Consider the following 13,580-nt stretch of genomic DNA (forward strand, 5'->3'; position numbering starts at 1 on the left):
AATTGGAACTTACCATAACGAACTCCCAAGGAACCGACAGTATGAGCTCAATGCGGAAGTGGAGGATGATGGTGGTGAATTATCCCAGCTACTGCCACAGCAGGTGACCTGCAAGAAGGCTGCTCTCGGCAATGTGCGACACGTGCCGAGCAGACCATACTCAAGAAGGCAAGTGTCCCAAAGTCCTTCACGTGGGCAGGATCCGAGATCAGTTGATGATAAGGCTTCCATTGCCACTCGCATCTTTTCAACATCAACTGTTGTCAGTACACTGTACACGTCGTCTTCACCGAACAGCTCAACTACCAATGAACACCATGCTCGCCGAACTCCTCGAGGACAGCAAAACAAACCTCATGATTCCAAAGGCCCTCGAAACTCTGGCCGAGGCGAAGCTCAATCCTGCGACACCCGGCGCGTTCAACAATTTCCTCGTCGGCCTGGTAAGCTAACCCGGTATCACTTGGGAGTTGTGCCTCTAACATAATAATGCAGTCGGTCTCTGCGCTCATGATTGGCCTGCAGGAGTTATTGAAGCCGGAGGTTGCCGCAGCGTATGGTCTCACCGAGGCAATGTCCACTTACTGTGAGATCGTCGCACCCCGGGGAACGGAAGACATGGAAGTTGTCACGAATGTGATCGAGGCTGCATCCGGCGTCGCAAAGGGACAAAGTCCGGTGCCCGGTCCTCTGCCATCCAACGACACGTCTGTGGGAGAGCACGACAGTAAGGAGTTTCAGCCAGAGTACAACTTTCCTTCACGGCTAATTGTGGCCAGTCGAAAGTTCTGTACATAACACCTTCCCCGTGGCCCAGGAGAACAATACTCCGGAAGCCGTGTTGGAGGAGCTCAGGGCCAGCCAGACCAACATGGACCACATCATTGCCGAGCAGCTGAAGGCATCACGAGAACAGTTTCGTCGCCTGGAGCAGCAACTGGACTTGGAAAGGTTGCGGGTAAGATGAATGGATCGCCTTGTTCTTTGACTCACTTACCCACATTTATGTTTCAGGATGGAGTGACCGTTTCCGCCGAGCAAATTAATCGGGCATATCTGCCCTCCTTCCCCATCCCCCCCTCCCTGAGCCCGGATCGGATGCCGAAGGGGATGCCGAGCGATGTATTGCAGTGGTTCAAGCAACTCGGGATGGCCATGAAGACCATGGACATTTACATCCAGGCGGAGCTTAACTTTTGGTACGCTGCCGCCCGAGCGAATGCCGCCGAGCGGGAGGCCTGGCAGCGCGGGATGACTCCCAGAGCCCCGGCTGTAGCGTCTCATTTTCGGGTCAGTGAGGCCGGTCACCAGTAGTAAACATTGTGTAGTCCACGGTGTCCCCGTCCATGTACCTCCCCACACGGATTGCTTGTAACGAAGACGAGTGCATTTCGCCGAGACGATTCTCGTAATTCCCGGCCCGGGATGATTAGTGTTGGCCGGTTAATTAGGGGCATTCGGTCGCTGACGCGGTGCTCGGCCAGCTGAGAAGTGAGAAGTTGACCATATTGGTTTAAAACGGAATACGTAATTCTACGGACCCCAAGTACCCAATCTACAAAGCCCATTTTCGCGACGCCGACCACAAATCCCAATTCCGAAGCACCTTCACTCCCAAGTGTTCCGCCAACTGACGTCTGCCACCCCGGCCCAACGATGTACATTCCGACGCATAAAGTATGCCACACACAGCCGCTCATCGACAGACTGTGGGACATCATGCGGGAGTCGAGTGCCGGAGAATGCGGTAACCGTGCCACTGTAGTAAGGGAGCCGGAGACCTAGCGTCGGGAACTGGATGATCTGCCCATGATCGCCACCGATCGTCACCAGCATATCATACAGATGCTTCGGGGTCAACTTGTCCCGATGAACTGGGCTTGCTCGGTTCGTAATCACGGAAAGGGCATTGAACGGGTTGTGCCACGAATCCACAATGGTGGCCCGGTCGGGATCACTCCGCAAAGCCTCAATGGAGGCCCTTCCAGCGTCATACAAATCCGGGTGCATGATGCGCAGCATACCGGATACGATGATATGCGGATAAGCCATCTCGTCCAACCACGCGCGACCGGCGGGGGCGGACTTTGGATCTGAGAGCAATCGAGAGACTGCGGGAAATTGTCGGCGCCCTACTGATTTTGAGAACACAAATGGAAAGGTGAATCCGGAGACGTACGTCGTGCCCGAGCTGGAACCACCCCGGCGAGAACGAGACACACGCCGGGTTAAGGTCGTCCCCCTCCTGCGGCTGCCGAAAGTTCTCAATATTTTCCCTCCAGTTCGCACTCAATTTGGGAGGGTTGCGAGCCAGGAGGGGATTGAGACCCATTGTGGCATCCCATATCACTCCCTTGCACAAAGTTAGAGACAGTTCGTGATGGACGTATGTATTCCGGCGTACCCCGAAGACCTCCGTGATCACGCCGGGAAGGTGCCACATCAGCACCGGCCCTGGCTGTCGGCGATGGTAAGCGGATCGTCGCAATCTTCGTATTGCACTGAGGCCATTTCATCGTCGTTCGGTACGGTGCATGGATGAGTTGATGCATCCCAGGTAAAGTCTCTGTTTGGAATGAGGGGATGATCTGGAGACTGACAACTCATCAGTACGTACTGTGATTCCCATATGCCTTGGCTAGCATCTCAGCAGCACGCCTGGCCTGGCGAACTAGATACACATCGAGGAATAGTCCAGGAAGCGGCACACACCCGGGGCGCGATGCCGGCGCCGAGAGGAAGTAAAGGTACATCGCCTCCAAATACGAGCAGTACTGGTGGTGGACTTGCGCAACGGTGATCATGCTGGAGAATGAAGCAGAGGAAGAAGGAGCGACAGCGCAACACTCCTGGCAATGCCTGAGGTTTATCAGGATGGCATCACCGCGGAAAACCAGTGTCATGCTTACCTTCTGGCTAGCATGTGGCAGCCTCATGCCCCGGATAAGGTCACGAGGCAATCGCCCGCCGTAGCATAGATCAATACATCAAAAAATTGATGGGAGATGATAATTCTGTCTGCCCATAACCCAAATAGAATACCGCGGAAAGCGACATCATTGCAGTTCATGGGCAACACATCTCGGTCGTTCATCAGGAAAAAGTGGGTCTCGGTGGCAGTGGGGCTGAGTCCCGACCCGCGGGTCGATTGGAACCGTCAATTGCCATTACACACGCGAACAAGGGGTGCCTGGCCATGAGGGATTGCGAGTGTGGGCAAGCCCTCTGGCCGACCGGGGCTGGAGAGCGGCCGGAACGTTGGAGACTAGCAGTGCCCGGCCGGCGAGGCCTCCGGCCGGAACGTTGCAGCGTTGGTGGGGCACCGGGGCTGGAGAGCGGCCGGTGGGAGAGCAGTGCCCGGGGCGAGGCTCCAGCCGGAACGTTGCAGCGTGGTGGGCACCGGGGCTGGAGAGCGGCCGGAACGTTGGAGACGAGCAGTTCCCGGCCGCCGAATGCTCCGGCCGCGACGTCTCAATCGGCCGCTAGAAAGTGTTTGGGGGGGCTATGGCTGGCCGCACCTTTGCGAATGTACGTCCCGGCGAAACTGTCTACAACGTTGACCCGGACCCCTCCAGCCGGCACCGGCCGCACCGTTCCAGACGGCCAGATCTCACTCCGGGTTTACCGTTTGGAACGTCAAATCTTACTCAGTAGGCTCAGCTCTCGAGCTCCACACCGTCGCCCGTGTCTCCACCACCGACCTCGTTCCGTGGTCTTACCAAGGCCCTCAGAACCTCTCACTCGGACGGTCTGCAAGACGAACAGCGGGCAGTGCGAGATCGCCGCACGCCCGGTAGTCGTTCTATACACCCGTCCCCCACCTCGAGTCTTCGTCCCTCAGCAACTGTCGACTCTCCCAGCTCGGATGACCTGCGAGGTGAAGGCCGGACCGAGTGATGTCGCCGCTCGCCCGGTAACATTGTAGCCTCTAGCTCTACAACAAGCCCGTCACCAGCCGAGGTCGAGCGAGTGTCTCCAACTTGCAAAACGCTCAAGGACAAGGCCCCGATTAGAGAGAGTAACCAAACAAGAAAGCAGGTCGGTTCACCACCGCCTAGACGTCCAGTAGCGCCAGTAGACTCGTCCGCGCGGGTTGCGCAGGCTTCATCCCTTACTTCTCACATCGACCTCTCGTCCTCATCCTCGCCCCCGGATCAGTCGACAATCCGCATGGTCCCTCACGCTGGCAGGCGGTAAGATGGATACAACGCCGTGCGAGATCACCGCACGCCTCGTATCCATGCTGTACCTTCCAACTCAACGTGTGCAGTCGAGCGCACGGTTCTCCCTCGACCTTCTGTGCATTTACCGGCTTCTGCACTTGATCGCTACACATCGGCTGCCTCGCATTCGCAAGCTGCGCTGGCCACCCACACATCTCGGGCTGACGCTACACCTTCACCCGTCTCGCGCCACAACCAGTCAGCTGCTCACGGAAACTCTCAAACAGACGGTTCGCAAGACGGTTACGAGGCAGCGCGATGTTGCTGCGCGCCTCGTAGCATCGTCAGCTCAACACGAGTAGCTGAACTATCTCATACCCATGCTCGCGTGCAGGACAACGTCAAAACGGCTCCTTCAACTGCATGTACGAATGGCTTACAGGATGGATACGACACTGTGCGAAACCGCCGCGCGCCTCATAGCCATCCAACGCCTACCAACTCGGTACGCGCTGTCGAGCCCATGGTTCAAGTTCTCCAATCCACTGCACAGGTGTTGGCATCCGTGTATGATTGCCATTGTACCGACCTCATGTCTCGGCCTGCTGATTCCTGGAATCACTCGAGTGCCCTGCATGCAAATACAAATGTGTCATACCGCGAGCAATGTCAAACCCAAGTCCGTGCTCTTCACGAGAGACATGAAGCTGAAGCACGAGCACGACTTGAAGCACGTAGACAAGACTGGGTGCTTAATGACGAGGAAGCCATGCTCGAGTATGTGCAAGCTCAGGCCAACAAGCACTGTGAGAGAGCGAGAGCACAAGCATAATTCTCCCACCCCCCTCCCTTATCCCTCGCACTCTGTCCCTTCACTGCCACTGCCTCTTCCCATTGAAATCTCGAGCCGAAACTCCCCTCGGATCCTTCCGACTTGAGATTGGGGGGCAGGGGGTAGGGGAGGATAGGGAACTATGCCAGGGCCTATCCGAACCTAGCCCGAGGGATATGCATACCCTCCACGAGGATGACAGCTCGAGACGTGGTACAAGCAGGACAGCACATCCTCTGCATGGATGCCAATGGTGCAACTGGGATACCTGCAGGGATGACAGCTAGGGTCGTGGTACATGCAGAACAGCTCAACCTCGGTGTGCCAACACCTTTGTACTACCACCAGGTGCAGTCTACCACCAGAATTTTTTTCTTCCCTTATCCCCTCCTATTCTATGCTCATCTTTACTTCTTCCTTTGCCTTCATGTAACCCTCACCTCCACACTACACACTTCATGATGGGGGGCACTGTTACGGGTAGGCAACACATTGCCAGCCCTCTTAGATTAGATCATGAACCGTTAGTGTAGATAAGATCCCATCATCATGTACCTAGTTATCTCACTTCCATATTTGGAAGTAATCTCATCTTGACACTGAACACCTACCTTGTCCGAGTGCGAACCCGCCGCGCCGTCCGAGTAGTTCAGTAGAGACCGTCCTCGGCCTTGGCTCCTCGCCTCGCCTAGGAATCCCCCTCGGCCTGAGCTCCTCGCCACGCCTAGGACTTCCCTCGACCTGGCTCCTCGCTTCAGGTCTAGGACCTAGGACGCTCCTCGCGCTCCCACCACCTATAGCTAGGCTCCCCGCCTAGTTAACGACACTAACAGGCGCTCCTCGCCCTGTTTACGACTACCCTATTCCATTTCCTTCTCTGGTTGCACCGAGACCGCCAATCCTTGAGGTTCACCTGGCAGCCCGGCCCCCGAGTCAAGGGTTCCGAGCCCACGAACTCTTACAGTGTGGCTTGACAGGTGGTCCAGCACTCATTTGCTCAGAAGTTCTCATGCTGGCCTAGTGCAAGCCTTGTACATGATCCTAATTATCCGAGAAGAGCAAAGCATTCACGAAGGCGGGAGAGCCACCAGGAGAGCGAGAAGAAGAAGAGGAGCAACGGGAGGGAGAGGACCCGGAGAACGAAGCCGAAGGAGACGCAAGCAGAGAGGAGGACCAGGACGAGGACGGGGAAGAGCCTGAGGCGGAGACCAAGGACGACGAAGACTAGGCGGTACTAGCTGCACGGCGACATACCGCCCCCATCCCCCACATACCATCGACATCTCGTGCACTAGGGGGGCAATCCCGGCTTGCGCCCCTAGGAGAAGAACGCTGCAGCGCCGAGTTGTCGTAGTTTGCGCTTTGTGCGCTGTCGACAAGCTGCGCCGCCGCCGAAAGGCTTCGTCACCCCAACGCTTTGACACGATCGTCGCCACACGACGATCACTTTGCTTGTCTCACGGACCACCTACGTTACCCTACGCTTTAGCATGTGTGTGCTTTGTTCTCTTGGCTTTGTCTCTCTATCTCTCGCCACCCACTGTACATGAAGTGGCTATGTATCTACATAGTATAAATAGGGCTCCCTACGAGCCCTGTAATTCATCCTCTCATCTCATTCCCACTCGCGGTGCGAAGTCTACCTTAAACAACACGAGTATGGACTCACATATGCTTTTCTCTCTTTCTCGTTTTCCCTTCCTCTCTATCTATTATCATGCGTGTTACGTCTCGACCCCAAACCATACCATCAGCTACCACCTCACAAACCGATTCCATTGCCCGTCCATTACTATATAAAATGCAGGCATAAACTACTGTACAATCCCCTCGAATGGGACGCAGGTCTGGGTGGCGCGTTTTAACGCCCACATTTGTACAGACCGGTGTCCGCCGCGTCTTAGCACGTTGTTTGCTTGTTGCGGTTAATAAATGCTGAGTTCATCATCATCATCATGATCCTAATTATCTTTGTTCCTCTGTCAGTTCTGCTGTACATTCACTTTCACTTGATTGCCATGGCTTGATTTCACATGCAGAAACCATCAACCTAGAAAATTGGACCATGGGTACTACTGGTAAGTGAATATCTGGTGTTCTGCATTCAGTGGCTAAGTCATCTGCAATTATCTTTTCAAGTTGGTCTTAGGGATGTATGACAAACAGCTGTCAGCACAATATCAAAAGATAAGTGTTTGTCACTATGAAGTGTGAATAACTGCAGTTGTCATGCAATATCACACAGCAGTGAGTTGATCTTGCTTTTTTCTGTCCAGATCAGCAGAATGTACTTTTGCTGATGGAGCCACATGTTCCAAGGACTGGTAGATGACTGTAAGTACCATGGTAGGCAATGATACAGACTCTTAACGATACACTCAATCCTCTTTCTTTTTAGGTACAATGTTAGGATATCTTGAAATGGAATTTGTCCACTGTGATGGTATGGCCCATCTTAATCATACAGCATCACCTATCAATCTGGCTGGAGTCTCCACCCAGCTTCTCCATGCCTCTGCAAATGCCACCAGCTCCGCACCCTCAACAACCCTATGATCAGCACTCCAACTGATACCTATCTTCAACCGCCGTGCGCCACCCTCGAAGCGGTCCACATCCCAAACCCACTTCGCGCGACCGACCGCCATGATAGCGACACCTCCGCCCGGAACGAGTACTGGCGATGCCGAGTCAACATCCCCTACACCGCCTACGTTGGACACAGTTATGGTCCCTCCGCGCTTCGGCATCTCCGCGGGTGTCAAGGCGCAGGGGACTTGGCGGCCGAGATGGGCAAGGTGCTTCAGTCGAGAAGCGATGTCGTACACGGTCGCTCGGTCGACAGCCTGGAGGGTCGGGGTGTACAAGCCTGTCGGAGTGGACAGTGCGATGCTGATGTCCGCATGCGAGCGGACGGTCAGAGTCGGCTTGGCGGATGGAGAGTTGGATGGTGTCAGCGACGAGCGGAAGAGGGGCCACTCGTGCATTGTCTTGGAGAGCGTCTTCAGTAGGAAGGGCAAGTACGTGAGCCGTGTGTAATGCGCAGAGTCGGGTACCGTCGGTGCGTCAGGGGGTGGAAGGAAAGATGCGGGTGAAATGATGGACGAAGGGTGCTTAGAGACGGGCTCGGACGGGCGGTAATGAGGCGGGATATGCGAATTTAAGATGGGCAGGATGTGGTACAGTTCCGTCAGGTCCAGCGTCGTCGAGAAACTATCGCGATGAGTATTATCGCCTCGATGTCCACAACGCAACGGACCAAACTCACCTGAACTGAGGGATTTCTAAACTCTGCTACTCTTAGTATTATCCACATGACGCAGACGTTATTGGCGCTTACCTTCGTCATGGCCTTCCACATATTGAGCCTGGTCCTTCCCAGCTCAACAATCGTCTCGCCTTCCGACACGCGGGTCTCTTGTGGTCCAGGCGGAGGCGAACCGCTTGTTGTTGATTGGGACAGGTGACTATCGATATCTTGTTTCTCTATCCGGCCACCCTTTCCACTCCCTGGAGCCAGGATCGCCAGGTCGACACCTTTCTGTCGTGCATAGTGACGTACAGAAGGTGTAGCGAGAACATTGGCAGCCTGTTCAGGAGACGTGCCAGTTTCCGCGCTAGCACGAGGATCAAGAGGGTGGAGTTTGCTCTTCAAAGCCCGTGGATGCTCTTCGATGTGCGGCTCGAGTGTCGGTGTCGGTTCCGGGGCAGGCGGTGCCGGTGCAGGAGACTCTTCGGGGGCATCAGTATGGTCGCTCCCGTCCTCCGCCTCGACTTCGATCATACAGAGTCCCGCGCCAACCTTGGCCACCTCGCCCTCTCTGACGAGGAGTTCCTTGACTACGCCCTCGAATGGGCTGGTGATCTCGACGCTAGCCTTGTCACTCTGCACCTCGCATAGTGGGTCGAAGGCCTGTATAGAGCTCGAAGGCTTAACGCTCCTGTGCAAACCGCAGCCAGCCTGTCAGCGCGAAGACACTGAAGGCGATCGGGGACGTACCATCGGATGACCTCGCACTCCGTGATCCCTTCACCGATGTCGGCGAGTTTGAACTCTTTGAGGAGCTTCCGCTGAGCTTGCAGGACGCAACATGTGTGGAAACGAGAGATGAGACTGGCCGATCGAGGGCGAATAAGCTGCAGTGTGAACATAGAGGCAGCGACGCGAAGCCTGAGGTGGCTGTGGACTGGAGAGGCGGGCCATGGCGGTCATGCTGGGTGGTCATGCATGCGCGGGGAAGACGGCGCGATCGAGCGCCTCAGAGTCCGGTGTTCGTCAACGCGCGTGTCTCACGCGCCTCTCCTCTTCAAGCTCCCGCCACTCGCGCGGTCCTCCTCGCATCCCTGCAGCAGTACTACTTACAACGCGCTGATCATGGCAGAACACGATGACTCGCTCGTCATGCGCAGGCCAAAGCGGAGCACTGCTGGTAACAGGTCAGATAGCATCGTGCTTCATGCTCAGCATCACAATCTTAACAACATCGCAGGATGGAGGCGGCTTTGGCTGAATTTCGCGCGGAAGATGTTGGCGTAGACGTGGAAGAAGACGTTGACTTTGTCGTTGAGAAAGGTGAGCATACTCGCGCCGTACGATATTCGCCGCTCATGGAACGCTCGCCTCTCAAGCGTAGACGAACAGGATGCCTTTGGTTCTGACTTCGAGAGCACCGACGAAGAGGAGGCTCAAGAGGACACCAATGGTTTGGAGGAGAGGAAGGCTTGGGAGGATGAAAGACGGTCTCGCAAGGTAGCTCGTCCGTCATGTCGCACGTTTGACCACTCATACTCCCGTAGACCGCTCGTTCCAAATTGGACAGGGTAACTGCCGCCGCGCATGCGCGCCACAAGGCCACTTTCAATCCGCAGCTGGAATACCAGCAGACGAGGGAACGTGACGGTAGCAAAGTGAAGAGGAGGGTGTCCATGGGTTCGGTCATCGACGCGGAAACGGGAGAAGTTGTAGAGGGGACTAAGAGACATAGTCGGAGATCGCACACGATGCAGAATACATCAGAGACTGCCAGCCGCATGAAAGACGCAGAAGTGAAGAAGGTATGCCTCAGCGTATCTGAGGGGGCAGCAATGCATAAGCTGATACGTCTGTAGTCTACAGTACCAAAGAAAGCAAAGACCCCCGAACGACTGCCGACTCAACGTGAGCTCATCGAGCGTGCGCTGAAGATGGAGGAAGGCAACATCAAAGAACATCGCGAGTATCTCAGCACGGAAGAAGAGAAGCGCAAGAAAGCGCGTCTCGTGCGCACCGCCGTGCAGGGACCTCTCCTGCGGTGGATCAGCAAAGCGGAAGAGGTCACCGTGCGAGTCGAGCCTCCGCCCCCCGCACCGCCGTCATACACATATGCCCATGCTGCATATCCGTACTACCCGCCGCCGCCGCCGCCTCCTCCACAGAGTACGCGCTCGCCGGCGTCGAATGCTGCACCAAGATCGTACTTACATGTGTCAGCTTCATATCATGCCGACCTCCAGAAATCTGATCCTTCGGCTACTCCCCAGTCACAACCTCAATATCCTACGTACTCTGCGGACTACCACACACAATATTCACCGCCGGCTCCGTCTCATCCGCAGGCTCCATCCTCTGCACCATACACACATCCGGCCTCGCAATATGCTTCTCATCCAGAGCCCCAACAAACGCCTTCGACATCGTACTCGCAGTCGGCTCAGTATACACACCCGTACTACTACTACCATCAGCAATATGCGCAGCCACAAGTGGCCCCTAGCCCCGCGGAGCCCATAGAGCGGACAGAAAAGGTCACGAAGAACTACGTCATACATGAGCTGTCGCAGCAAGAGAAACAGCGCCCTCCGTGGCACTCGACCATGAAGGTGATGTTCGGGGACCATGTCAAATGGGAAGAGCTGAGGGTATATACGTCGAAAGGGAGACCTTTATGTGCGCGCGTCTCTTCCTTCGCCGACACGACATATTGCTCACAGACACACAGCTCGACCTGTGCTACGCTGTCCAATCACTGGGAAGGTGGCGATTTACCGCGACCCTCGAACGAACGTGCCGTTTGCAGACGTTGCTGCGTATGAGACGTTGACCAAGGTCCTGGAGCACGAGTACGTATGGAACGACAGCCTAGGCTGTTATGTTGGCTAGGGCTTGTCGCTGGCGTTGCGTTTCTCCGCTGTTGAAATGCGTACATGCAGCACATCTATTGGTCGATTTTCTTCTGTTGTGATGCTATCCTGATTCCTGAATCCATTGAACACGGCTTATTCACAGAACAGCGGTCGTTGAGTACGTTGAGTTGACGTTGAGTCTGTCGGCGTCGACGTCACGTACCACGTGACTTACAGAGTCGCGTCGCGTCGCGAGTCCCGACGCCGACGCCAACATTCTTAGCTCTTTCCCACAAATACTCTCTACCGGAACTCTTCTACCTGCTCTCAACTCGCGATAGAATATGTCTGAACAACTGCAGCTCACCACGGCCTGGAACTCATCTTCCCGCCCAGCAACGGGTATGTCCCGACCATGGACCGCTCAGTCACGTACAGGTACTGGACGCCCTCAAACTGCTGTATCCTCCCGTCATGAGGCGAGCTACGTGGTGTCTGTGCTCGAAGGTCGAGGTGTCGCCCGGGAAGTCGGTATTGCTGCCCTCGAGAAGGATACGGGTAGGGTGTCGTTGATACAGGTCCGTGGGTGAAGACCACGAAGATGGGCGACAGCTTATGCGCTCTCCTAGCTCGCAGATAGCCCGACCTATATCAAGACTTTACATCAACTCCATTTGCATTCACCGTCGCTCATACTTGTTCCTGATACGTTCTTGTCGATGTCGGACGTCTCGTTGGCCTCGGGTGGGAAGAAACCGTCAACGACGTCTGTCCTCGTACAGTGCATGATGGAGGAGTTCGACGTACCGATTGAACCTGTACAGAGGAAGTACTGGAACGAAACTGCCGGTAGGTTCACTGGCTCTACGTACTGTTCTGAATGGCTGATGGCTCCAGGTCTCGACTTCATCACACAACTCATTGTGGAGGGTGACGAGAGGGCTGGCACGATCGTCGCAGCTTCCACCAAGTGAGTATATGCGCCCGATCTCGATCAAATTCGGTCCTCTAATTCAGCGAGTAGGTACTATGCACTCTCCGCAGCCAGTGCGCTGTTCAAGCATGCTGAATCAAGGCTTAATATACGTTTCGCTTCGGCCTCGTTGCTCATTCGCTTTGGGCAAGCGGATGGCACGATGATGATTGATCCAGAGACATCTCGTAACTTGGAGCTTGTCGGCAATATGTCTAGCAAGAAGTCCACTCACTCACTCTTCGGGTACTCTCATAGCATGGCATTCTAAGTCTTCGACTGATGACTTGAAAACATCAGACTGATGAACCATACGTACACGGCAATGGGGGCTCGGCTGCTACGAGTCAATATTCTTGCTCCGAACACTGGTGCGTCCACTCAGAGCATTTAGACAGACTCTGACATGGATTCCTGCAGTGCAAGGATCGATTGAAGCGCGTCTGGACGCTGTAGAAGGTTTTCGATCATGTTCCACCTATGAACTTTCTTGATCTATCACCTGTAGAGCTGGTGCAAAACGAAGATCGCTTCAATGAAGTCAAGAATGCGCTGAAAGCCTTGAACAAGATGGACTTTGACAAGTTGATCTGCTCGGTGCGTCTCACTTACTATCTGAGCGACGCAATGATTATGACACGCCAGTAGCTCGCTGCGTCCGAAGCACGGGAAAGCGACACTGCAAAACCAGCAGCGGCTCGTGTATCACAGATGCTGAATCTCCGAAACATCGTAAAAACCATGCCTCTTCTGTCTCGAGCCCTAGGAGGCTGCCGTTCTCAGTTACTGAGCGTCATTGCGGAGGTGCGGCGCATGTATCTTTTGCTTTCTGTCTGCCAGACACCGACCGGTATTGCGCGCCTTCGAACAGATGGTATCAGATGAACGGCTGGCGAAGATCGAGAGGCTAGTCACGGATAGCTTAAACGAAGCGGCTACCCCAGCAAAGGTAGCATGATTCCAGTTGATAATGGGATTTATCACTGACGTCGACATAGGCTGGCTTAGGCGCACTGAACGCTCGCGTCTACGCGGTAAAGGTAGCCATAACAACCCTTTCACGCGAACTAGTAGCTTGAACTCGAATTACTTCGTGCAGGCAAATTGCAACCGTCTCCTAGACGTCGCGCGCGAAACCTACAAGAGAATTTGGGAGACATCTTCACCCTGAATCGAGACTTGTCAGAACGTCACAATCTTCCGCTCAGTCTGGTCTATCAGGACACCGGATTTGTATTCGCGCTCAAGAAGAACGAACTTGAAGGCGAGCTGCCAAAAGGGTTCATCAATGTCACCATCCAGAAAGGGCGGTGGCTTTTTTCGAGCATTGAGATGGTAAGCGAACAGCCTTCCTTTCGATTTATCCTCCGTTTCCGACGCCCGGTGTTCACAGAAAAAGCGTAATGCGCGAATGAAGGACGCTTTGGACGAATCACTCATCCTGAGCAACAAGTATGTTCATCAATATTCAAGTTGTTCAACCGCATATGATCACTCACCATTCGATTCA

General features: G+C 54.8%; 5 protein-coding genes across 5 annotated transcripts; 4 read left to right on the forward strand and 1 right to left on the reverse strand.

Annotated features, from left to right (window-relative positions):
• Window positions 1–317: 317 nt before the first annotated feature.
• Window positions 318–1,314, forward strand: B0H18DRAFT_1125251 (uncharacterized protein; the record flags this gene model as incomplete). Its single annotated transcript, XM_048034977.1, has 4 exons — window positions 318–443; window positions 496–727; window positions 780–958; window positions 1,015–1,314. The coding sequence occupies 4 exons, from the start codon at window positions 318–320 to the stop codon at window positions 1,312–1,314; spliced, it is 837 nt and encodes a 278-aa protein (XP_047886831.1).
• A 1,541-nt stretch (window positions 1,315–2,855) lies between these two features.
• B0H18DRAFT_959602 (uncharacterized protein) lies at window positions 2,856–4,995 on the forward strand (the record flags this gene model as incomplete). Its single annotated transcript, XM_048042834.1, has 6 exons — window positions 2,856–2,948; window positions 3,038–3,913; window positions 3,956–4,038; window positions 4,159–4,453; window positions 4,558–4,668; window positions 4,717–4,995. 6 exons carry the CDS (start codon window positions 2,856–2,858, stop codon window positions 4,993–4,995), a joined length of 1,737 nt encoding a protein of 578 aa, XP_047886832.1.
• A 2,349-nt stretch (window positions 4,996–7,344) lies between these two features.
• B0H18DRAFT_1043838 (2-oxoacid dehydrogenases acyltransferase-domain-containing protein) lies at window positions 7,345–9,242 on the reverse strand. Its single transcript, XM_048030689.1, has 4 exons — window positions 8,996–9,242; window positions 8,336–8,936; window positions 8,264–8,286; window positions 7,345–8,208 (listed from the first exon to the last, which is right to left on the reverse strand). The coding sequence occupies exons 1-4, from the start codon at window positions 9,145–9,147 to the stop codon at window positions 7,455–7,457; spliced, it is 1,530 nt and encodes a 509-aa protein (XP_047886833.1). The 5' UTR covers window positions 9,148–9,242; the 3' UTR covers window positions 7,345–7,454.
• On the forward strand, window positions 9,232–11,498 carry B0H18DRAFT_940400 (YL1 nuclear protein-domain-containing protein). The gene is made up of 6 exons (XM_048041873.1): window positions 9,232–9,432; window positions 9,486–9,568; window positions 9,630–9,745; window positions 9,793–10,050; window positions 10,105–10,921; window positions 10,974–11,498. The coding sequence occupies exons 1-6, from the start codon at window positions 9,371–9,373 to the stop codon at window positions 11,132–11,134; spliced, it is 1,497 nt and encodes a 498-aa protein (XP_047886834.1). The 5' UTR covers window positions 9,232–9,370; the 3' UTR covers window positions 11,135–11,498.
• Window positions 11,162–13,532, forward strand: B0H18DRAFT_1143123 (DNA mismatch repair protein MutS). Its single transcript, XM_048035658.1, has 12 exons — window positions 11,162–11,675; window positions 11,727–11,946; window positions 11,995–12,067; window positions 12,122–12,316; window positions 12,371–12,441; window positions 12,491–12,529; window positions 12,579–12,667; window positions 12,719–12,874; window positions 12,942–13,019; window positions 13,069–13,110; window positions 13,170–13,405; window positions 13,464–13,532. The coding sequence occupies exons 1-11, from the start codon at window positions 11,442–11,444 to the stop codon at window positions 13,239–13,241; spliced, it is 1,269 nt and encodes a 422-aa protein (XP_047886835.1). The 5' UTR covers window positions 11,162–11,441; the 3' UTR covers window positions 13,242–13,405; window positions 13,464–13,532.
• The last annotated feature ends 48 nt before the right edge of the window (window positions 13,533–13,580 follow it).

This window comes from Fomitopsis serialis (genome assembly GCF_022376445.1).
Source record: "Fomitopsis serialis strain Sig1Antser10 chromosome Unknown B0H18scaffold_148, whole genome shotgun sequence".
In the NCBI taxonomy this organism is placed as follows: domain Eukaryota; kingdom Fungi; phylum Basidiomycota; class Agaricomycetes; order Polyporales; family Fomitopsidaceae; genus Fomitopsis; species Fomitopsis serialis.

What these genes read in the sequence shown, in the direction of transcription:
- B0H18DRAFT_940400 (XM_048041873.1), top strand. Translation starts at nt 9,371, where the DNA reads ATGGCAGAACACGATGACTCGCTCGTCATGCGCAGGCCAAAGCGGAGC. An exon ending in CGGAGCACTGCTGGTAACAG is followed by an intron (nt 9,433 to 9,485) that starts GTCAGATAGCAT and finishes ACAACATCGCAG; the next exon opens with GATGGAGGCGGCTTTGGCTG. An exon ending in ATGAAAGACGGTCTCGCAAG is followed by an intron (nt 9,746 to 9,792) that starts GTAGCTCGTCCG and finishes ATACTCCCGTAG; the next exon opens with ACCGCTCGTTCCAAATTGGA.
- B0H18DRAFT_1043838 (XM_048030689.1), bottom strand. Translation starts at nt 9,147, where the DNA reads ATGTTCACACTGCAGCTTATTCGCCCTCGATCGGCCAGTCTCATCTCT. An exon ending in TGTGGAAGGCCATGACGAAG is followed by an intron (nt 8,287 to 8,335) that starts GTAAGCGCCAAT and finishes TAAGAGTAGCAG; the next exon opens with AGTTTAGAAATCCCTCAGTT. An exon ending in TTAGAAATCCCTCAGTTCAG is followed by an intron (nt 8,209 to 8,263) that starts GTGAGTTTGGTC and finishes TCATCGCGATAG; the next exon opens with TTTCTCGACGACGCTGGACC.
- B0H18DRAFT_1143123 (XM_048035658.1), top strand. Translation starts at nt 11,442, where the DNA reads ATGTCTGAACAACTGCAGCTCACCACGGCCTGGAACTCATCTTCCCGC. An exon ending in TACTGAGCGTCATTGCGGAG is followed by an intron (nt 12,875 to 12,941) that starts GTGCGGCGCATG and finishes GCCTTCGAACAG; the next exon opens with ATGGTATCAGATGAACGGCT. An exon ending in AAGCGGCTACCCCAGCAAAG is followed by an intron (nt 13,020 to 13,068) that starts GTAGCATGATTC and finishes ACGTCGACATAG; the next exon opens with GCTGGCTTAGGCGCACTGAA.